The sequence below is a fragment of the Haplochromis burtoni genome, unplaced genomic scaffold, assembly GCF_018398535.1.
Source record: "Haplochromis burtoni strain Fernald_Lab_line unplaced genomic scaffold, NCSU_Asbu1 Contig_46, whole genome shotgun sequence".
In the NCBI taxonomy this organism is placed as follows: domain Eukaryota; kingdom Metazoa; phylum Chordata; class Actinopteri; order Cichliformes; family Cichlidae; genus Haplochromis; species Haplochromis burtoni.
The window spans coordinates 1,729,561-1,752,618 of record NW_024582407.1 but is presented as its reverse complement, the minus strand read 5'-3'; the positions used below and the strand labels follow the sequence as shown (position 1 = coordinate 1,752,618).

Sequence of the window (23,058 nt, the reverse complement as noted above, 5' to 3'; positions counted from 1 at the left end):
AGCCCTACTTACTGTAAACAATTTGGCACTGAGGATCTATAATTATCTGGATATACTGTGTTTAAACTAACACATCGCAGGGTGAAGGGTACTAAAATGAGGGGAAAAGGCATAAGATGAGGAAAGAATGCAAAGAACTTGACGAGATGTCCTCTGATACAGCACTCAGTGATGTTTCCTCTCACTTCCTTACTTAGTTTAAGAGTTACCACTGGAGCATAGTACCTTTTCTTATAGTCTGATAGGAACAGGGGGGGAAAAGGAAAACTTGTCTTTCATATCCACCATTTATTTCTGAAAGAGAAAGAACCCAAAACATTGAATGTTCACATGCGTGTTCGACCAAGCTGGCTAAAGTTTTGAAAATAGGTCAGTGTTGCAAGACCCGACTAGGGGGAATTAAAGCACGAACACAGACATACGCAAGGAGCAGCTGGGTTAATTTTGGTGCAACGTGATTCAGTGAACTGTTTATCTAGATACGACCTGAGTATGTCAGGTCGTATGTTACTAAGTCAGTAATAAACACTCGCCTTCACAGAGTAACACGTAGACTCACTGCAAGGCTTTGTTAAAATGTTTTTGTGTGAACATTTGCCCCAGGGGATATTACAGCACTGCCTCGTGGGACCCCCCTGTATGGCCAGCCGTCTTGGTGGGGGGATGGGGACGCAGATGATGAGAATTCTTTCAAACAGGAAAACAGGACATCCACAAAAAAGCATGACAGCTCCACCTCAGGTAGGAGGCTGTGAGATTTTGAATTATTTTACACTTTCAGAGGTCAAACGCAAACATGTGCTTTCTTGGGTTTATACACAGCAAGCAGGTACAATATACATGTACAATGACAGTGTTACATTTTCAAAACATAGTTGTAAGAATGCCAAATGATTTCCACATATTATAATAAAGTTTGTGTAGTTGTGATTGGTTTGTAAAAGGTGTTTTTACTGTTAGCACTTGGTAACTGCTTTACAAATAGACATGACGTAGAAGTTCAATTTCATACTCTATAATAGGGTGCACTTTCAGTAATTTAAATGAAGCTTCTATTTGCTTTAGTTCAAGCAAAAAATTTAAAATAAAAGTGTTTTACTGTTTACAGTGTATAGTTACAATGTACTGTGAATGGAAACGTTGCTGTTAAATAGCTAACACATTAAAGATGCTATGTTAAGTTGAATCAGTAGCTTAAGTCATCCTAATGTCCTCCAGCTCCGTTTATTTGCTTTCTTTGTGTTGAAGGGGTGATGTCCAACTAGCCTGTGTTTTTGTATTTGTGACAGTCCAAGTGCACACAAAGGCCTTTTTCATAGCATGTATGTCTGTTTGCCTGCACTATGCGATTAGACAGTGACCATTGGACTGAGGGGGGAATAACGTTAACTAGAAGCCGATAGTCAGAGTAACAGGATTAGAGGAATAGTGGAACAGCTCAGTGATACAAAAAAATCAGTCTGTGCCAGGCTGGTTTAGTGTGGACCAGAAGGAGTGGGGGGAGGTTAACCAAACACAAAAAAACACTGGAGCAGACTGAAGCATCCTCAAATCTCTCGTTACATCTGGATGGATAGTCTGGCAGCATCTTTGCGAGTCGGTAAAAGAAGACTGGGTTTTTTGGGGGTATTTTTGTTTGCTTGTTTTTTTTGTTTTACCTCTTTTAACAGTCAGTTATAGGTGCTTTCTGTTCTCTACGATTCTCATCACTCTTTGGAGTTTAGTGTCGTATTTTTGTGGTGAAGTGAGATTAGAAAAGCTTGTCAGTTTGGAGTAAATCTGCAAAAGTGTGAAGGGCTGATTTGAAACCAAACGGAAAAAAAACGTTTCCAGAAGATCAGCTAAATGGGATTGGCTACTTCAGTTATGGAAGCGGGTGAGTAAAAGGCATTTACCCTCCCCAGCATCGGCTTTTAAAAGATGAATGTTGAAACGTTGGATTGTGAAACGGCGTGCATATTTATCAGTATGTTATCAGTGGACATTTAATTTTAAGTGGTATGGCTTTACCTCCATGTGTATTTCCCCTAATAGGTCATTTTATTCAGATATGACAGTTAGGAGGAAGTGAAAGTGAGAAAGAGAGGTTTGGGGATAGGAAGCGATTCTGTTTGGTTGTGTGCTTTGTAGCATGTATGTGTACTTCAGTTAAATTTAGTGTGTGTCTTTTTATCTTTGCCTCTGAATAGGCTGTGCTGTCAGAGTCCCCTACCCTCCCCTCCTCATGTATTGTTGCTCAAGCTGATTGGGTTACACCATTGCACCAGCTCCCCCCTTTCCTCCCAACACACACACACACACACACACACACACACACACACACACACACACACACACACACACACACACACACACACACACAGTGTCCAAACAGACCACACTAAGTGTACACTGCAGCAATCATTAGCCAACCACGCTCTAATTCTTTTGTAAGTATCACTTTCTCATCCATACACTTTGAGTAATGGAGCTGGTGAAATGCTTTCAGTTTGGGTCAGCTTTGTATTTATCTAATATTTTACCTTGCACTTGATTGCCAGCAGCTCATCGAAGAGCTGTCCAGTCAGTGAAATCTCTTCAACTCTCAAGTCTGTGAAATGAGAAAGGGTTTGGTGTTGTACTGTTAGGCCAACAGAAATCCTGGAACACATTCAGCAGTTAGTTTGAACCTAGCGGTTAAATAAAATTATTATTGGAGTTCTTTACTTTGCAGAAGTGACTAATGTAAGTGATTCTCAGATGACTTATGTTCACACTAACTCACTCCTTACATGAGTGGGATAGAGGAAGTTTTCTGAGTTCATCAGAATTGGAATAACTGTTGCTGTTTATATTGTTTTGTCTCTTTTTAAAACTGTTTGTTTTAACACCAGAAGGCCCTGAAAGGTAAGAGATCACAGAGAAGAAATGTGAACAGTGTAGTAGTACTGCTGTTTGAAAGTTGAACCATGTGTTCTGTCTTAGTTCAATGGTATTACAGTGTTCTCATAGTCATTGAATCTTAAGCATCACTGCACATATTTGATCTAAAGTACATCATATTTGCTCTCAGTCTTAATCTGTGTTGTAAATCTTTCCAAAACTGCTGAGCCGCTTACACTGGCAGCCACTGATAGTTTCAAAAAGATTAAAAAAAATCAACTAAACTGAGCTGAGGGAAGTAAAGTGAAGTGGAAAGTGCAGCTTTTAACTAAGAGATTGTACCTTTTGGAATGTCCTGTTTTCTGTCCTAAGTCATTAAGCAGCTCTGTGATATATTTAAAATAAATATTTTATTAGAAATGTGTTCACTGTTGCTCACTCTTGTATTGTGCAGACAGTTTCTGTTTCTTGTTTCTTTTTGTCAATTGCCATCTGTTCCTACGTTTGCTCCCCAACATGAAGCAGATGGCCCTTCTAATTTCTGAAAGTATCATTTGTCATATTCAGATCTCACAGAGGGTCTGTTTGCTAATACGGACAAATGAGAAAAAAAGTCCCCCGAAATCAGGTTTTAAAGAGCTATGCCAGCACTACTTCTTTTTTTAGAGTGACAGAAAGTGAAAATGAGAAACAGAAAGTTGATGTGAAGAACAAACCCTGAGTGGATTGATCTGTGTCTTGAATGGCTTGATTTTCAATATTTTCGCTTTCATATCCTTTGAAAATTAAATCTAGTATTCATCTGTGTCGACTAAGTAATGTATTCCTGTGCTCCACATAGAAGCTGAGAATATGAAGTCTTTAGGCAACATACAAACTTTTTGGTACCGGAAGCTTTGTGTTTTTCTTTTAAAAAGGATGTGTGCAGCGCAAAAGCACATTAGCTGGAACAGTGTTGTGCTGTGTCCACAAGCTGGTAACACAACACAACCCCAAAATAAAATCTCACCATCTAATTTTGGCTAAGATTTTCACAGGTTGGTTGGTTGGTTGGGTGGTTTTATTTTAATCCACTGATGTCAAATATTTATTGCCTACCCAAATTTGATCTATTTTCGAATGCATCTTTTGGTATTTTCTGAACTTAGAAAGCAAAGAGGCACATCGAGGGGAGAAAGCTAAAGAGGCTGGTCTTCATGCGCCCACTGCCCATGATTCCAGTTACTTTGAGATCCCCACCAAGGAGGGTCACATGGCCAGTAACGGCATCCATGAGATTCCTACCAAGGACACTGAGGGCACAGCCAGTCACATCACTACAGGTAAAGTGAAGTATATGTTTAATTCTTTTTGATATGTCTTGATAAAAGCAGGTGTATTTATGCTTTGTATTCTTCATGTTATTCATGTTGAACTTTTGAGAAATCTTTTATGGCACAAATAAGAGATCAATGTGTATCTAGGCAGACAAAGTAGCAGTTATTCTGCTAGAGACACTGGCTTATTTGAGTATATTTTAGCAAATGTCCATGCACTACTGTATAATTACACAATCTGGTTATATGCATTTTTTCTTTTAGAAAAGTGCTTCAGTTAGCAAACTTATATTTAGTACTGACTGACACAGTAGTATGTCTGCTCCACAGCTCAAGGTCACGCCTCCTTTACCATAGAGTTTGACAACACGTCTCCAGGGAAAGTCACCATTAAAGACCACGTGTCAAAGTTCACACCCGATCACCACAGATCTCGCTCCAAGAAGAGTGGAGCAGGAAGTGGAGGCGCAGGAGGAAGGGACTTGAGTACCCTACAGGCTGCTATGATGGCATCTGAGAGCAAAGTAGCTGATTGGCTAGCCCAGAATGACCCCACTCTTGTGCGCAGCGAGTCGACAGAGGATGACAGCAAGAGCAGCAAGAGCATCAAGAGCGATGTGCCAGTTCATCTGAAAAGACTGAAAGGTAGATTGCGTTTACTATTTGTATGTCTGTAGTTTGTGTGTTTTGTTGTGCCTCTTTTTGGTTTCCCTGATTATTTCTCCTCTAACAAAAGAATCCCATTTAGTCCCTGCAATAATCCTTATTTGTGAGTTATCAGTTAGTTCACCAGAAAAGTCATTCTAATTTCAGTTTCTTAGTGTAATAGTACAATATTTAACACACTGTCATTTGCCATACTATGTGAAGTTGGAGTTGATTCTTTGCCAGAGGTTGTTGGCAGTGGTAGCCAAGCAGGGGAGATTAGCAGCTAGCAGAGAATACCATGCCTACTCCTCTGCTGCTGTATAGCTCAGCCCCTTTTTCCTGTTTGCAGAAAAGAGTACTCATACTCACATGCATGCATAGAATACATCCTGCCATTTAAAGCCTGATTGCATGATCAGAAAAATGTTTTTCTTCTTTTGTATTATGTGTAGGATAAGGTTTGAAAATACTATTGCTGTAGATTTCTTGGTTCTCTGTGTTTCTTTGTCCCCATTACCTGCAAGCAGCCAGCTGCTGAGTTGGCTCCTGCTGCTATGGGTTTTTATGAGAATTGATTAAACCAAGCAAGGTTAAGCCTTGTGCTCTCTCCCTCTAAAGAGAGTTTAGGTTTGATGCTAGGCTAGGCCATGCACATGTCTTGAGTCAATTAAATGAAGGCCAATTTATGATAGTGCTGGCATGTGTAAGGGAAGGGACCAGCAGATGCGTGCTGATGAAAATGGAAATCTATTAGCAGAAGTGAAAGGGAGAGAAGGTAATTCATTAGATGGAGTTAGTACAACACACATGTTAATGGGCTGTCAGAATGGCTCAGCTATGGGACTATTATTTTAATATGAGTTTTGGGTTGCTGGATGCTGCAGTCTTTTCAAAATGTGGCTGAAGAGCAAGGAGATAGAGGGTAAGTGGACAGCTGGATGAAAAGCTATCTGCAGACAGGTACAGAGGGAAGGTAGGAAGAAGCAGGATGAGAGAGCAGTATTTGCAGTAACTGCAGCCAAGGTGACTAAACAAAGAGAAGCAAGACAGAGAGAGAGAGAGACAGAGAGACTTGTGTACACTGCAGTAGAAGCGGAAAGGGAGGCAGCAAAGGAAGGGAGCATTTTTTTTTGAGTTAGTTGTTATAGTAACAGTGATGCAAATGATGGCAGGGAAGGCGAGCGTTCAGACATATATAGCAAGCACTAGTGCTGAACATCTGTCTGTGTGTCTGTGTGTGAAGGCTGCAGCGGCATGTGTGAGACATGCGTTTCAGTGCTGATGAGTGCGTGTGCGAAGCATGCGCTGCTTACATGTTCATTTGTGTTGCTGAAATTCGCCAGGTCTGCGTCTGCTGCATGTGTGTGCTGGAATCATGCTCTGCACTGATCTGCAGACAAGCAGTGCGGCATGTGTGAGAGGAGGCTTGTGAGATGTGCTCAGGGTGTGTCATAGAGGTGCTAGGCAGAGAGGGTAGCAGAGGTTCAGCAAGAAAATTGAGAAGAAGCAACTGAGATTTTGATTTCTAACCATCAAGGTAAGTCTTTCTTTTCTCACTGTAGGAAATAGTCTACATGATATATCTTTATACTGTTGGTTATTTAGAATATGAACTGCCATGTGTGTGCATGAAAATGTAAGTATTTTGTTGCACGCTTATCAGCATATTGCCAAATATGTGTGATTTGAGATGTTATTAAGAACACAAAATTCATTTTCTTATTAATGATGAGTGTTTCATGTGAAATGTAATTAATTTGCCCTAATAGTTAAAGCCTATCACATACTCAGGACTTTAAATTCAATTGTATGTGTTGTACTTGCAGTGTATCCTTACATACAGTACAATTCTGTGTATGTTTGAGGTTGTGTGTTTGCTTGCCTGCTTGTGTGAGTGTGTCTACATGTAAAGTAAGTACTTTCTTGTATCAAATGCTGAGCTTTGTATGTCTGTGTGTCTGTTTACTTGTGTGTGTGTGTGTGCGTGTGTGCGTGTGTGCGTGTGCGGGCAGAGGCCAGCTCCACTGTGAGTCATAGTGGGGCAAGTGGGACAGAGCACTGGACTCTCACAGACATCTCTGTTCTCTTCTGGCCCAAAGGGCTTCTTTGTCTCGGACACACAGCATGAAAGACCTGCCTCTCGTTGTCTGCTTATCTGCTGATCTCTTCAAGCTACTGTTTTCTTTTTTTTCTTCTTGTTAATGAAATAGATGCTTTAATAAATGCTTTAATAAACTACAGTTTGGAAAGATGGAACATTTTGAGGAGGTGGCCGGTGGAATGTGACAAATGAGCCACAGACTCTGAATTATGCCCTAGGCAGCAGAATCATTGTGATATCCCAGTGTGGAAAAAGTACTTACAGGGGTGCTCTGCAATTTAATATTGTACTTGAATGAAGGTTGGCGCCCTGTAAAAGGCAGATTTAAAAAAAAAAAAAAAAAAGAGTATAGCAAAGAATAAGACACAACTAGATGTAGAAACGTAGAAAACAATATGATCAACTTAAAAGAACTTGCATTTATCAAACAGTCAGCATTATAATGCATGCATACGTGGCTGGCAGCATGCGTGAAACGTAAAATGATTAAATTAAAAGAGTTCACTGTAGCATAGCCAGTCAGTTGTGCAGGAAGGAGGGAGCTGTTAAAGCTGGGCATACTGGGCCCAGGTGTAGCTCATCCAGCTATCCACCAAAGCACAACAAGACCAAAGCAAAACAGAGACACCTAGTGTTGGGATGGCATAGAGGTCATCTCAAAAGGTGTATTGCTGTTTAGATCTCCAGCTCTCACATTTTTTAAACAGACTTTCTTAGACTTGACAAAACAAACAAAAGTAATAGATTCAAGTAGTAGAAGTAATTAGAAAACTAAAGTGTGTCATATGTGGAGCTTCTGTAAGTACACATGTCACTGTTAACATAAATAATGTGTCATCCTGATACGCCACTAATGTTTACCGGCTTTCCAGTTTTAATTCAGTACTGTCCAGAACTTGACTCTCAGTCCTGATTACAATGAAATTAATCTAGAAAGTTAACAGATTCAAAGGAGCAGTCTGTGCACAGTGAACCTGCCAAGCCATTCAAGACCACTCAGCATGTATGCATCTTTTAGGCTCTTTGTCCTCTTTTCTCACAGAGGGCAGTTCAGTAGCACTACTTGCACATTGTGTCTGAAGTGAAAAACAGCCTAAAAACAAGCTTTTGGGGCCTGTATTATTTTGGAGAAAGTATTAACTATATCACAGAGCTTTGGGTTTATACAATGTGTGTGATCATGTGCAGCACCAGTCCTGTGGTGTTTCCTTCCCTTCGCTTCTCCCATATCCTGATGGACTGACTGCCAGCTAGTTAAATGCCAGTGACTGGTTAGGCCTTTGATTGTGTGACATTCTCTTAGCTCTAATGACAATACATTCCGTATCCTGAGCATTCTTCAGTCTCTGTTTTTTCCTTTTTGTCACACTTAATCTGTTTTCATTCCTTGCCCCTCCACCCTCCTCATTTTCCACATCCCCCAATCTTCCTCTCTGTTCAGCCTTCCCTTTTCTTTCCCCTTTTACTTCCCTTCCTTTACTTCTTCAGCCTGAACCCCCTCTACGCACATACACACATACGCACACACTCTAGTCCAGCCTTCTTCTACTTCGCTTCCCTCTCCATGCTTTCCTCCTCCCCTCCCCCTTGCCTCTCTTGCTGTCAGTGAAGTAGGCAGGGATAGTGGTGGGTGTGGGTGGCATGTCTGGATTAGCGTGGACGTGATGATTTGACCCAGACTGATACAAATGTAGAATAACTCGAGTAATGCGGTAGGTTGTGAATTTAGGGTCTGTTTTATCTGTTAAATGTGTGTGTCACAACTGAAAGTTCATAGTTCGTTTAGACTACGAATGTGGTTTTAGGTGGATGTGGTTCTGCGTGCCTGGCTCTTGTGTTAACTGCTTGTTTTCAGAACATGCCGCACATGCTGCTGTATGCACAGCATTGCTATATTGCATCTTTTTACATAAGCTGTGGCCTGTTGCTGTGGAATTATTCTGCATATATGTTGTGATGTAAATGCAAGATCTTTTGCTTGAGAATATGTGGACGGTCAATATAGTCAATTAAAATAATTCTTTTCTTTTTTTTGTCCCTTTAGGCAGCAAACATGAGGATGGCACCCAGAGCGACTCAGAGAATGGGCTGGGGCTGCGTTTTGCCAACAGACGCCATGCTTTAGAGGAACGCCTAAAAGCGTCACACAGCCACGTGGGAGCAGGAGGATCTGGAGAAACAGGAGGGGGCAACATAACAGTCAGTGGGACCAGAACAACTGGGACTCGTACTGCTTTTATGATTGAGTTCTATGATGAGGAAAATCCTCGCAAGCGCCGGTCATATTCATTTTCCCAGACCGCACCCCTGCTGGGAGCAGGAGTTGGTGGAGAGGGACTCTGTCCTCAGCCTCCTTCTCACCCCAAGGTGTTTAGCATTTCCACCTCGGCCACAACAGCCTCAGACTCAGGTAATAAAACTCAGCTTTAATGTATTTTTACACTCTTTCTATGACCAGATTTTGTTTGTCTTTTCCAAAGTAAATGTTTAAAACTATACCCATTAAATATAATAAGACATACTGGGAGTTTAGCTATTTAAGTAAAGGAATGACACAAAGGCACTATTTATCCTCTGAAAAGCATTTTATGTATGTGTGACCATTATTTTTTTTAACAGCTGTATTTCTGTGCTCTGTGTGTGTACCTTTCAGGTAAGGTCCCAGCCCCAATACCAGCTACAGTGACTGTAGGTGCCCCTACAGCTGCCCGAGTGCTTCTTAAACAGAGGTCAGAGGACCCAAGTATTGGTCGGAGCTCGGCCAGTACCGGGCTGGCGACAGGTAGCCCCACCACCCCCAGTGAGGACACATCAATTGTGGGCAGAGGTGCAAGTACAGCTGGTGTGGAGGCAGAAGACGACCACAGTGATAAAGGTACCTACACCATCGAACTGGAAAACAAGAACCCGGAGGAAGAGGAGGCCAGGCGAATGATAGACAAGGTAGCGTGGAAACATGTCTGTTATTCTGCCCCAGCTTTCACAGTACTTGAAATGAGATGTATGTAGGATCCCACATTTTTGGGCCATAAACATCACCACTAGTTCGTGATTAAAAACATATTTTCCAGAAACGAAATCCTAAACTCTACATAACAAACTGGAACAATCTGTAAGTCTGTAAAGCCTTAAATACCTAGATTGAAATCTTTTTTCACCTGAGATGTGCTGTGTAAATAGTATACGATAAATTACAATAGTAAATTCTAATGTGGGTTATTTAAAGGACATTTGTTGCATTTTGTTGTTTGAGTCTTAATGTTTTATGTTCTGATCCCTCCAAAGTCACAAGAAAACAAAAATTATGTGTGTTGTTGCTTTTCGTTTCCAAACGTTGACCATAAAAGTAGCAGTTAGAATGACAAACATCATTTAAAGTCTCTCTGCAGTAACTGCAGAAAGTAACTGAGCCAACATAAACAGGCCAGAGCAAGGTTAATAGTCTGTTTATTACCTGCTTCATTGGCAGTTTTAGGGGTAGTGAGTCCTATGAGAGTACTTGGCGTTGTTGACATTAAAACAAAGCTATCCCCTTTCTGTTGCCTTTTTTGACCACCACCCATCTTCTCTGTCCCACTGGTAAAGCTAATGCTTCTGTAGTTGCCTGGAGAGACTTACTCCATCAAGGACTGTCCTGCTTTATTAAACAATGCTCCAGGGAGGCTGCGCCACCATCATCAATTTCCTACTGCTGCCACTGGTCTTGTGCCATAGAGCTTTTTCATGGTCACTGAAAACATACTGGAAATAGGCAAGAAATGCACTTAGAGAGATGACTGAGAGTTAAATTTACAGAGACAATTTTACTTACTAAGGTTAGAAAGAAAGTTGTAGAAAGGAAAGTTTGCAACTCTAACAATGGCCAGTATTTTTATTTGTCACCTAACCGATTCAGAAGTTGGGATTGGCTGCACATAAACCTTTTTTAGGAAGTCAGGTTGTTGCTGTGGGTTATTAAATTACAAGGTTATCACACAGGCCTGATTTTAACTTTACTAAATGACATCTTAGTGTGGCACTTGTCCCTTCAAGTGTTGCATGCAGGTGTTATCTTAGGAGGAGCTGTGATATAATTAGTGGGGTGTATTTCGAGGTAGTGGTAGTCTGGGCACATTACATTCAAAACTGGAAGTGTTGTTATGCTAATTCCTGTAATTAGCTGACACGCTAATTGGCACACTGCTCACAGTCTGTCCGCCTTTCGCTCTCTTTTCCTTTGTAAATAGTGCATGTGTGTGTGTGTGTGTGTCTGTGTGATGTGTGACTGATATTTTTTTATGTCACCATGGTACTCAATTTGCCAGGTCTCTCTTGGAAATGAGATTTTTAATCTCAATGAGATTTTTACCTGGATAAATAAAGGATTAATAAATAAAAAATAACCAGACCCAATTAATGCTTTATTTCAACAGCACTTACTTCTGTTTAATTCACTTTTCTTCAGTAGGAGAACTGTTGAATGATATGTTTATAAAATATATTATGGCGGTATTTCATTTTCATTCCAAAGACTACCATTATTCTGTTGCATACAAAATGTGCATATTGTCTAAAGATTAACTGTACTTGAGCAAAACGTTTTTGTATTCTTCTTTTTTACACATTTTTAGGTGTTTGGTGTGCAGCAGAACAAAGACTCATCGATTCTGTCAGACCTGAAAGGAGAAGGAAAAGGAAAGGAGGCAGGACAGAGTGGAAAAGAGGTAGAAACAGAACATGAACTGGTTATTTGTTTTTGCTTTGTTACTTTTTTATGCCCTTATAGTATTTTTCTTCCTTTTTCTGTCTTTGATTAGCTTTTTTATGTTCACCTATAGATTAGCATGTGTTGTTAAAGTACTGACAATAGCCTCTTAGTGTCATATAACAGACTTAAGATTCATGACTAAGCTTCATATTGTGTGTCAGAATAACTCTGATGGCACTTACTCCCTAAGCCTGTTCGTGGGAGTAGGCAAGTCCTCCCTATGAGTGACCTAGATCATACTAAGATGAGGAGAGACATGCTCGGCCCTTTAGGCAGTTTTACAAGAGGGAGGGGACAGCGTGTGTGTGCAATGACAGCCTTTCTGTCTGTTCTTCTGTCTTTTATGCCCCCCTGTCTGGGTGATTTATATGTATTTAAATAACACACAGAGCATATAGCAAACTGTTATTTTTTTTAATATCAAATAAAAATGTAGTGAAATATCTTCATCCTTACAGTCTAACTCAGTTCTCTCATCATTTATATACTTTAATGGCTTTTAGATATAGCAATTGTCATGATCTCCTGGGTATTTTTTGTGCCACCATTAAGTTAAGTGAGCTCTATTGTAATTTTCTCAATCCTGTTTTCTTCCCTGTTGTGTCCTCCCAGGCTCTCCCTGGTGATTCTAGCTGGGTCTCTCAGTGGGCCAGCATAGCAGCCAATCACACAAGAACAGACCCAGAGGGTTCAGGAGCAGAAACAGGCAGCTTCCTGCACAAAGAGAGAGGTAGATACTATTGGAAACTCAGTTTTTAAACACAATATGTTTTCATTTTTAAAACCTTGATATGCTAATTATTTCAAAGTAGAACTAGGACTGAAAATCTTTTTTTTTTAATTTCATGCAAACAAAAGAAAAAAAAAAGAATCACAATTAAGTTGTTTTTTCTTATAGGTGCTAATACTGTTGAGTCTGGTGCCTCCCTCAGCAGAGGCGAATCCTCCTCCAGTCTGACTGACCGTAAGCGTAGGACCCTCCCTCAGCTCCCTGTGGATGACTCCCGGGCTAAATCCGCTACCCAGACTCTGAGGTCAGAGATTGGGGAAAAGCAGGATACTGAACCTCAGGAGAAAGAGAACAAGGGAGACGGGGAGTCCCCGACTCCCATGGAGAACAGCGAAATGACTAGTAAACGGAAACAAAGTTCCACCTCCTCTCCATCTAAGGCTTCTCTCCGGACCTCTGGAAGCACTGAGAGGAGGAAGAAGTCAGAGGAGAGGAAAGGAGGAGGAGCAGGAGCAGGAGAAGGAAGCGAGAAGTCTGGAAAGCCTCTAGTCCGCCAGGGCAGTTTCACAATTGAGAAGCCCAGTGCCAGCGTCCCTGCCGAGCTCATCCCACGTATAAACAGAGGCTGCAATGGACGCGAACGCAGTGATTCTGTAGGCAGCATGGATACTGCAACTCTCCTGAAGGACACTGAAGCTGTCATGGCTTTCCTAGAGGCCAAACTAAGAGATGAAAACAAACTAGATCAGAAAAGTAGTAAAGCTGGCATCACTGCTCAGGGTTCAAGTTCAGCCCTCCTCCCTCGGACTGACTCTATCTCTCCTGAATCAGATGTGGACACAGCCAGCACAGCTAGTCATGTGGCTGAATCGGCAGATAAGAAAGCAGCAGCCAGTGTACAAAAACGGCGTTCCCTCAGCAGCATGCACCGGGAGAAAAGCAATATGAGCACAGCTTCCAAAACCAGCATCACAAATCCCAGTGCTCGTGAACGGTTGGAGAGAAAGACTAAAAGCAGGCCAGTTGAAGCAACGACCCGGACTGATACACGTCGCTCTGTTCAGCCATCTTCTGCCTCCTCCAGAGCACGGCAGCCCTCGGCAGATCTCACTGATGACGACCAGACTTCATCCTTTCCCATCTCCGACATCCTCTCCTCAGACCAGGAGACCTACTCTGGACCTGTGGGGCACTCAACACACGGACGCGGCTCAGATGATGTCTTGCAATCCAAACTTGATAGGTCTGCAAAGACATCTGCCAGTGGTTCTTCCAAAACCAGCCGGACTCTTCATGCAGCCACAGCCTCCTCCTTGAGCAAGCAAGCCTCACTGCCTCAGCCGCGACCCACAAGAGCTTCTCTTCTCCGTCGTGCTCGACTGGGAGACACATCTGACACGGATCTAGCTGATGCAGACAGGGTGTCTGTGGCTTCTGAGGTGTCCACCACCAGCTCCACCTCAAAACCGCCATCAGGCCGGAAAGGGATGTCACGACTGGATCTGCTGGCGCAGCCACGAAGAAACCGTCTGGGCTCCATCTCAGCCCGCAGTGACTCTGAGTGTACAGTGACCCGAAGCTCCACCTCTTCACCCCGGCTATCATCAGAGACTGCTCTGCGTCTGGGCTTGCGCTCATCAACACCCACGGAGAACAAGCTGACACCCAGAATGAGAGCCAACAGCGTGTCCAAACTGAATGAAGCCAAAACCAAGACCACTACAGCGGGGTACTGCTCGCCAACAGGTGAATACATCTACTCCAGCACTGTTGTCTGATTGATTCAGATTTTTTAGTTGCACAGAGAAAGGAAAAAGTAGAATTCTAGTTTTAGCTGTTCATTTTATTTTTGTTTTGCCCTAATTATCAGTTTCTTTATAAAAAAGTACGACAAAGTCTAATTACATCTACATCATTGCATACCTCACATGTCAGTGTGTAAACATCTGTGTCCAAACATTTCCACCGTGTTGTGATGATTTGGTGCATTGGTTTTCATTATCCAGAGAGCTTTCAACCCGAACCTCCAGGTGGTGATACAGAGGAGGAGCTAATGGGTACTGTACCAGGACTATAGAGCCTAACTAGACTGTGTATGTGTGTGTGTCTAGTGTGTACAAGTGTGTGTCAGACCTGGGTCACAGGAATAGAAGGTTGAGCTCCACAGGATCTGAACTGCGTTACTGCAGCAACTCAGTTTTAAAAATGGCGCTGCTTGCATTTAAAAGTTAAATGAAAACAATGTATGTACTTTGAGTAGCTTCTTTGGTAAAAATTGCCACATACAAAAATGCAAAGGCTTAGTAAATCACCAGTAAATGTCAACGTAAACTACAATGACCCAGCTCTAGCATATTTGTATTGTTAACGTCTCCTACCTAAAATCTGCTGTGATGAGGACTCGAATGCTCTACCCATACTCTTACTGCGTCAAATCTGTAGTTTGGCCCTATATCCCATGCTACATGCAGCCTGAAGTGCACCTTTTCAGAGGTTTCCTAGTTCTGTTTTTGTAGTAGTATGTTGTATTATATGTAATTATTAATTAGCACAAGGTTAAAACTGCCGTGATGCAAATGGTAACAGGATTTGTTTGTATCTAGATTGGTTACTGTGCTGATGCCGTAGCTAGATTTTTACAAGTTTACCATGTTTTTTAAATGCTTTTATAGATTCAGTGAATTCAATCATATTCAATTCCAATATGATCAGCCGAGTGTCACTCCTGATAGCAAATCAATACAGTCGTATCAGCTCTGTAAAGTATACGAAAAAATTTTATAGCAGGTATAAATGCTAACAGCGATGTATTAAAGATTAGGCTTCACTTCTATCCAAAGATCTGATATTTGATCTCCAACTCTGTGATTATGTGGTCCTGGCTCCACCTTGTGGAGAATTTACATGTAGAGCAGGGGTGTCGGACCACGTACAGTCCACTTTGTGGCAAAAAAAGAAATCTGTCAGCACGACTCTTTGCGTTTAAGTTATAAGACGTGCAGAATTACAGAAGAAGTTCTGGTAGGTCTTTGCTCAGGCTGTCCCTTAATTTTAAACTGTTAGCAGTCGGACGTACCGCCCACGGGACATTGGATGGTTTAGGGGACTAATAGGACTGCTAAGGGGTTAAAGCAAAAGGTTTTTTGACCATTTATTTTAGTCCTATTGTAAAAAACCCTGAAGGTTTTATAGTTGATAGTGAAAAACATGGAAATTTTCTTTCATTTAACTGTTGAGCAAATACCTAATTACTTTGGTGTTGTTTATGCCTTCCTTTACTTGGTCCTGAATTAGAGTCTTTGCTGGGCTGATTCTAGCCCTCTGGCCTTATGTTTGACACCCCTGATCTAGACACTTCCGCTCTGAGAAGACTGGAAGAGCACTCTGTGTCATCTCATCATGGCACAGTTACAGTACATTAATGGCTCTGGTGTGTGAGCATTTTGAAGCAGGTTAACATACACTAACATGGTTCTAACAAGATTTGTTAACTTGTTGGATGCTTTTGTTGGCAGCATGGGCCAAGAGCTTTTCAATAAACTCAACTAGTGTTTCTTTTTTTGTTGTTGTTTTTAATTATGTTTTTTTAACTCCAAACATTGCTGCATCAGTCCATACAACAACTAAGCAAAGTTGCAATAATGATAGTATTCCTGAAATACTTGGCACCACTAACGCTTCTTATTCTCCCATCGTTTTTTATTCAAGCTCAGCAAGGCAGTTCAGTAATCAAGCTTTTCGTCGTTGCCTTTGAGAAATATCTGTGTTTGTCAACAAACAAGGAAGCATCCATTCTCCTCTGCTTAACATTCATATTTTGTCAGATCAGAGCAGAATCAGCTGCTGGCTTCCTCAGAAACAAAGCGTCTCAACTTTACAAGCACATTTATCTGTTTTATGAATAACTGATATTTTTGACTGAAAGATGACATTTCTCATGCACTTCTATCATAGTGTCCAGCAGCAGCAGGTGGAGACGTCTGCCACCAGAGTACGGTTCCACCTCGGAGGAAGAGTTCGGCTCCAATCGCAATTCTCCGAAACGGCCCCACGTGCGGCCTCATCACATCGTCCCACACCGCAACTCCAGACTCGGCGCCACTGTGAGCCCAGTTGGGGTGACGGGCCCAGGTGGAGTGGGGATCAAACACCGCATGAAAGAGCAAGAGGAGTACATCAGGGACTGGACAGCACACAGCGAGGAGATAGCCAGGTACTGATCCACACTGAACTGAGTGAAACTGAGCTTTAATGGTTTAACAGTTTTGTATATGCTGTTCTGTGTATGCAGGTTTCATGTGTTCATGTGGCTGTTTATCCCGAGTCCTAAAGAACCCCGTCTGATGGTTAACAGGTTATTCCCCTGTGTGCGCAGGATCAGCCAGGACCTGGCTAAGGACTTGGCCATCTTGGCTCGTGAAATCCACGATGTTGCCGGCGAGATTGACTCAGTCAGCTCATCCGGCACAGCACCCAGCACCACAGTCAGCACCGCTGCCACCACTCCAGGATCGGCCATTGACACTCGGGAAGAGGTAGGCCCTGCACGTCCTACGCAGCCGGATATACAGGACAGCATGAAAAAGGTGCCCATTTTTCTTCTTCTTATTGCCTTATTGCGTGTGTTTCCATTGCCCTCTTCCATCTTAATGTTTTGCTTTCATTTAAAAAAAATGCCTCTCTGCTGCTTCTTGATCTCACCTGCTGTGTGGTATTCACGTATTACAGTCCCATGCACTCCACTTTCATTTGTTTATCCTTATTTTGACCAAGAGAGTATTTTTTTTATTATTTTTCTACTATAAGACTAAAAACCGACTTTCTTTGGCTAAACAGTTAAAAAGCTTCAGAGCTGCTTAGCTTTTACTGATAGAGTTTTTCTTTCATTTCCCATGAATTCTCACATACTATGTTAAACTAAAGTAGAACAACACCGAAGTTCTACTTTCGGTTCAAAACTTTGACATCCTTCTTCTCTCCCTGCTCCATCTCTCCCCCTCTTTGCCTAGTTGGTTGATCGGGTGTTTGATGAGAGCCTCAACTTCAGGAAGATCCCACCTGTGATTTCAACTAGTAAGCCACCAGAGATAAACGGTAAACCAGCAGAGCTCCGGCCCCGTGCTCCTGACAACTTGGAGCCTCGAGCTTTAAGAAGACGCACCTGGAATAGAGAGGAGGTGAGAGGCAAACAAGAACATGACACCAAATTTCTGGAAGCTGCGTTGCATTCAGCAGTCAGCTTAACAGTCAGTTTCTTCTTCTGTGTGCATGCAGGCCGTGTTAGACAGCCTGCTGCTCCATTCAGTTTCCCAGCTGTCCACCAAGATCAGGCACTCCATTGACAAAACAGCAGGAAAAATAAGGTGAGTATACTTGTTGATATAAGTACCATTAGCATTTAACAACATATCTACAGTGCCTAACTCTAACCCATTGATCCTGAATACAAACGTGACCTGTTGTACAATGTTTGCTTCCAGGATTTTGTTTAAGGATAAGGACAGAAACTGGGATGAAATTGAGAGTAAACTAAGATCAGAGAGTGAAGTACCACTCCTTAAAACTTCCAACAAGGTGCGTAAATTCATCTGTCTGAATCATATCGAGTGACAAACAATTCCCAGTGTTAAGTGAACCCAATCGTTTTACTTCCTAATCATTTTATTTCCACCCTCCATTCACAGGAAATTTCTGGTATTCTGCTTGAACTGAAGAGAGTCGAAAAGCAGCTTCAAGGTAAATTATAAATGTGAACTCGCTCAGAGTCGTAGACATTTTCCTGCATCTCAACTCTGTTTATTTGTATTTAAAAGTTGAGAAGCACCTACTAAGGGAAAAGAAATAAAAATGATGGATTTCTTTCAAATGCTGAAAATTCATCACCCTGCAAAATGGGACGGACACATATGTAGGAAACGGAGGTGTCAGAAAGATTCTCTGCAAATCTGAAATGTTTTTCTTCTTCTACACTTGTGCATGTGGCTTTTAAAGCAAGACCAGATCAAAAACTATATTTTACAATAGAAAATATACACTGGCTTTTACATGAAGCCTTTCACACACTGACCCTCTGTCTATTTCTGTGATAGTGATCAATGTGATGGTAGACCCAGATGGGACTCTGGATGCCTTGGCCAGCCTCAGCCTGACCAGCCCCACAACCCCTACAAAGCCCCAAGCCACCAAAACAACTCCCCCCTCTGCTACCAGCCCTGGGTCGGCACCCCCAGCCAAAGAATCACTGCCGGAGATACTTCCAGGGTCTGGAGGTTCAGCAGCAGCCTGCGCCAGGGTTCAGACTTCTTCTGCCAGCACGGAGGAGAAAGCACGCGACACCAGCATTGGTTTGGGTAAATCGGCAGTCGGAGGTCTTAGCTTCAGCCGGATCCGGCCGAGCGGAGAGGAGGCCATCGCCCAGAAATAAAGTTTGGTTTATGTGAATAAACAAATGGATTGGAGTGCCAGCGGCTGGTGATCCATGTAGAAACATTCAAACTGTTTTGTTTGTTTATTTGTTTATGACAGAACAATGGCCATTCTGAGACTATACCAGTCTAAGATTATAGCATAATATAAAAAAAAAAAGATCTCCTCACCAGAATTGAAGTGCTTCATCTGATGTTTAGACTCCCCTCTCTGACCCTCAGCTGATACATCATGAGTTAACCATGAACAGAAATTGACCCATGAATGAAAGACTGACATTTCAACTTTGAACTGTTCAAGCTGGCCGGCTGACATGGCGGTCCCGGTCGGGTGCTCTCTCAGTGGACAGATTTCTGTGGGCGTACAGTCTCCTCCAGTCCTCTTGCCTTCTCCGTGTGTCTGGACCCCTTCTACACTAAGGACATGCCTTAAAACATATCCTCCATAGTAGCAGCATGACCCCGTATCCCTTCTACTTCAAAGACTTTTAACACTTTCATGACAGACTGCATTGTAACATAACACTTGCAAAACATGTTCTATTTACACTAGAACAAAATACAACACACTGCAATAATTTATTAGCTCCACGCCAGTGCAAAGAATATTTCAGCAGCCTTAAATAACCACCCCGACAAACCACAGTCATAAATAGACATGCTTTATGCCAGGAACTGCCAAATTGCAGATGTTTTATATATTTCCGAATTGTAACCGTCCATCGAGCCGTCTCTCAAACTGATTTGCAGTGCCTCCCCATCTGTCGGTTCACCTATTTCTTGTTCGCCTGTTATGTTCCCCTCTGTCCTCCCCATTTTTTCCTCCTTGTAGCTGGAAACATGTTTGTCAGAGCAGTAGCACATGCATGAGAGAGCAGAGTGTTTTCTCCCTGCAAGCTAGCGCCTGGGTTGCTCTCAACAATACTGAATAGTGGTTTTACTCAGTAGTAACAGCCTAAGGGAAACCAATGATAATCACTTACCAAAGCGAGTATGTTTCCAAACGCTAAAAAGTCATCAACTGATATTGCAGTTCATCTTAACGTGATCTGGTCTGCAGTTCACCCACCTCTCTGAATGTCAAAACCCAGTCTCTGTTAGCAAATCAAGAATTCAAGAAGATTATTTATTATAACGAATCATTATTTTAATAATTGCAAACAGATATTTCTGGCCCCTATGAGAATCTATGCCTAAGTGTCTTTATGATTTCCAATTGGCTTTTTCTCTGCTTTTTTTTTTCTTTCCAAGTCACAGATTGACTTCTGTTTCAAGTAGCAACAAAGAAGGTCACTGTTTAAACCACTGTTTTATATTTAGACACTTTTTATGATTTGACTTGTTCGTTTTCTTTGTGCATACAAAATCTGAACTTGAAAAAAGCTGCTGGGTTAGTTTCAATTAATGTGCTGTCAAAAGAATATAGGCACCTCACAAGAAGCCTTTTTATGGTTTAAAATATCAAGTCGTTGAATTGATTAGATAATTACAAAATAAGCTCCCCGTCTGTGAAGATTTAATGAATTTTGCTTGTGTATATACAGAAGGTGCATTGTTATCTTACTGATACTGTGGAATTTCAGTATAATTAACCTCTTACTCATTGACATTGCTGCTTTTGTAGTTATTTTATGGGGACTAACCATTTTCTGAATCTCTCTCCAGCTTATAGTCTGTGTACTAGAGTAAGACAACTTAAAGGCAAGTGTATTAGTACTTAGATGCTCATGGAATAGTGAATTAGGTACCACAATACATGTTCATTTCCTTCTCTATACCGTACTGTACAATGTTTTTCAATGCCTCAAAGTGCCCGTTTTGAAGCTGGGGGGGCATTGATTACAAGAAGAAAAAAAGACGTAGTCGTCTAAGGAAGATTTATCTGGTTTTGCACATCAGATTGTGGTGTGTTTTCATGCAGAAGTAGTCAAAGGCTGCATCAGATGAGCGATATCACTTAGCCTGATATCAGACGTGACTGCCTTGCCTCTCTGGAACTATTCTGCCTGTACAAAAAAAGAAGAAGAAGAAGAAGCCTCTAATTGTGTTTTTATTTTTTATTTTCTCCCATTTTATCAGAAAAAATATAAATTGGGGGACTGTGAATGCTAGGTACAGGCTTATTTTTTAAAACTCTACATGTGTCATCTGCTCAGTGGTCTTTGTATTTTTTTTTCTTGTTATTTTTGTAAAGAAAAAAAAACATTTTATTTATTTTATTTTTTTGGTTTTAATATGTTGTGGATGTTTCATGCATTTTATATTTGTTCAGTTATCTGCATTGGTTCTTACTGTTAATAAAAAAGAGCCATACACTTGTCTGTCCAATTTCATTTGACTAGGCAGTGGAAAAAAAACACTCACCAGTCACTACATTAGGTACACCTTGCTAGTACTGCACTTTTGCCTTCAAAACAAGGTGCTGGAAACAATTCTCAGAGATTTGAACTCATTGTGAACCCATTTTCATGATCAAGAAACTGGTGTGAGTTTTATGACAGGATGTGTTATCTTACTGGAATTAATAATCTTTAAACAGACACTCACTGATCCAGTAAGAGCAGGAATTTAACTACAAACCCTCATAGTTCCCATCAGTAACATTCATTCTCTGCCTCAATGGTCACAGTGGCTAGTTTAAGTACGTTTGCCCCATAGAAATCCACTGATGTTCAGTGAGTCCCTTTGATACATATTTAGACCTTCATAATTTTCAGGGTGCATGAGTGTTATATCTCCATCTCATCCTAAACATTTTACCAACATGTAAAAGGCATACGTCCACAAGATTTTGATTTGTTTAATTTTAATTGAAACTTGTTTTTGTTTTTTTTCTGAATAAATGTGTGAGATGGCCCTCAGGCCTCTAAATCCACGTCCAGGTTTAGGTGACTACTTGGATTAGGGGAGTATTATTTAGAGCAATGTTTGTCACTTTGGTTAATCGCTCAACTCAGGCCGTTTTTGTTCAGTCTTTTTCTAACTGAACTTTCACATTTAACATGCTAACTGAAGCCTGTAGAGTCTGAGATGTAGCTCTTTTATTCTCTGTATTGTACAGTCTGACTTAGGGGTGAATTTGCTGGGATTGGTGACTGTGTTGCATGTTTAGAATAATCTTCTTCAGAGTAGACTTTTGGTGTAAGATGATAGTGAATGAAAAAAGCTATAAAAAGCTGCTGTGGTTTTAATTTTCCAAGAGAGGTAATGCACATAATACAGAGACGAGGGGATATCCAAATTCTAGGAAGGCAGCCTGCTGCTGTACACAGGCGGATTCTTCTCAGTCATTGTTCTTAACAACTTGACTGTTTTCTCCAACCACACAAAGAGTGCTGTTTCCATTCTGGGAAGTCATTGGTGTAGGTAGTTCTTCAAATTACCTATATATGAGCAGCTGTATTAGCTTTGACTTAATATATGTTAAATAGTATACTTTCCTGTTTTAAAATTTATGATTACTCAAACCTTACAAATTATAACTCATCACCACTTGTGTGAACTACAATGGTGTCATCTTTTTTCTTTTCAATCCATTAAGTACTACCCCTACGGTGGCCCTGAGAGGCCAAACGGACTGCAACTTCAGAAAACACTTGCAAAAAGAAAAATGCTGCAAAAAGAAAAAAGTTTCGGTAAAGTTATAAACTCCTTGCTATCTAAAATATAACAGGACACCGGAGTATATTCTCCAGCATCTCACACTTCTGATAATCAGCTGTCTGCTTGACGTTTATTCAGCTGTGTAAAAACTATAACTTTAATCTCAGCCAAACCGATTTACTCAGGAACAAATAAAATACTAAAAAAAAAAAAAAGCCAAACAACAACATTTTTAATTTATCTAAGTGACTCATATATATTTAACCTGAGTCGCGAAAGACGGCGGTGGGTTTGAAAACAATTTGCCGGGAGTCCGGTGTTCTCACGGCGCTAGTGACCTAGCCCCCGGCTAGCTATCGAGCTAGTGGGTAACAGACGTCTCCGAAAACGTCGGAGCGCTTTTGAAAATATGTGGTGTCCTGATAAACTGAGCCGATATTTGAGGTTTACACAGCTACATTCTCGCCTGAAAATATGTTAAACGTTTATTTTGTGACCCAGAAAGAATAATAAGAGTAATATTAAAACTAACTAGCTACTGGCATCCTTGTACATGCAGTGCTGCCATCTTCTGTTTCAGTCCGTTATTACACTCTTAAATCCTGCTACATTCCTGCGTCTTTTGC

The 23,058-nt window shown here is 41.3% G+C and overlaps 1 protein-coding gene across 7 annotated transcripts in view; it reads left to right on the top strand.

Annotated features, from left to right (window-relative positions):
- The window catches only part of cep170aa (centrosomal protein 170Aa), a 40,882-nt gene extending 19,738 nt beyond the window's left edge, over positions 1–21,144 (top strand). The window contains exons 8-23 of one of the 7 annotated variants that reach the window (XM_005930540.3): positions 604–741; positions 4,011–4,184; positions 4,509–4,823; positions 8,972–9,337; positions 9,581–9,870; positions 11,538–11,630; positions 12,287–12,404; positions 12,573–14,150; positions 14,411–14,461; positions 16,359–16,617; positions 16,780–16,990; positions 17,414–17,581; positions 17,679–17,767; positions 17,885–17,978; positions 18,089–18,140; positions 18,494–21,144. In XM_005930540.3, coding sequence (XP_005930602.1) covers positions 604–741; positions 4,011–4,184; positions 4,509–4,823; positions 8,972–9,337; positions 9,581–9,870; positions 11,538–11,630; positions 12,287–12,404; positions 12,573–14,150; positions 14,411–14,461; positions 16,359–16,617; positions 16,780–16,990; positions 17,414–17,581; positions 17,679–17,767; positions 17,885–17,978; positions 18,089–18,140; positions 18,494–18,828 — 4,331 coding nt within the window. In that variant the 3' untranslated portion in view covers positions 18,829–21,144. The other 6 variants (XM_005930542.3, XM_005930539.3, XM_042220303.1 and 3 more) reach the window with 6 other exon arrangements.
- The last annotated feature ends 1,914 nt before the right edge of the window (positions 21,145–23,058 follow it).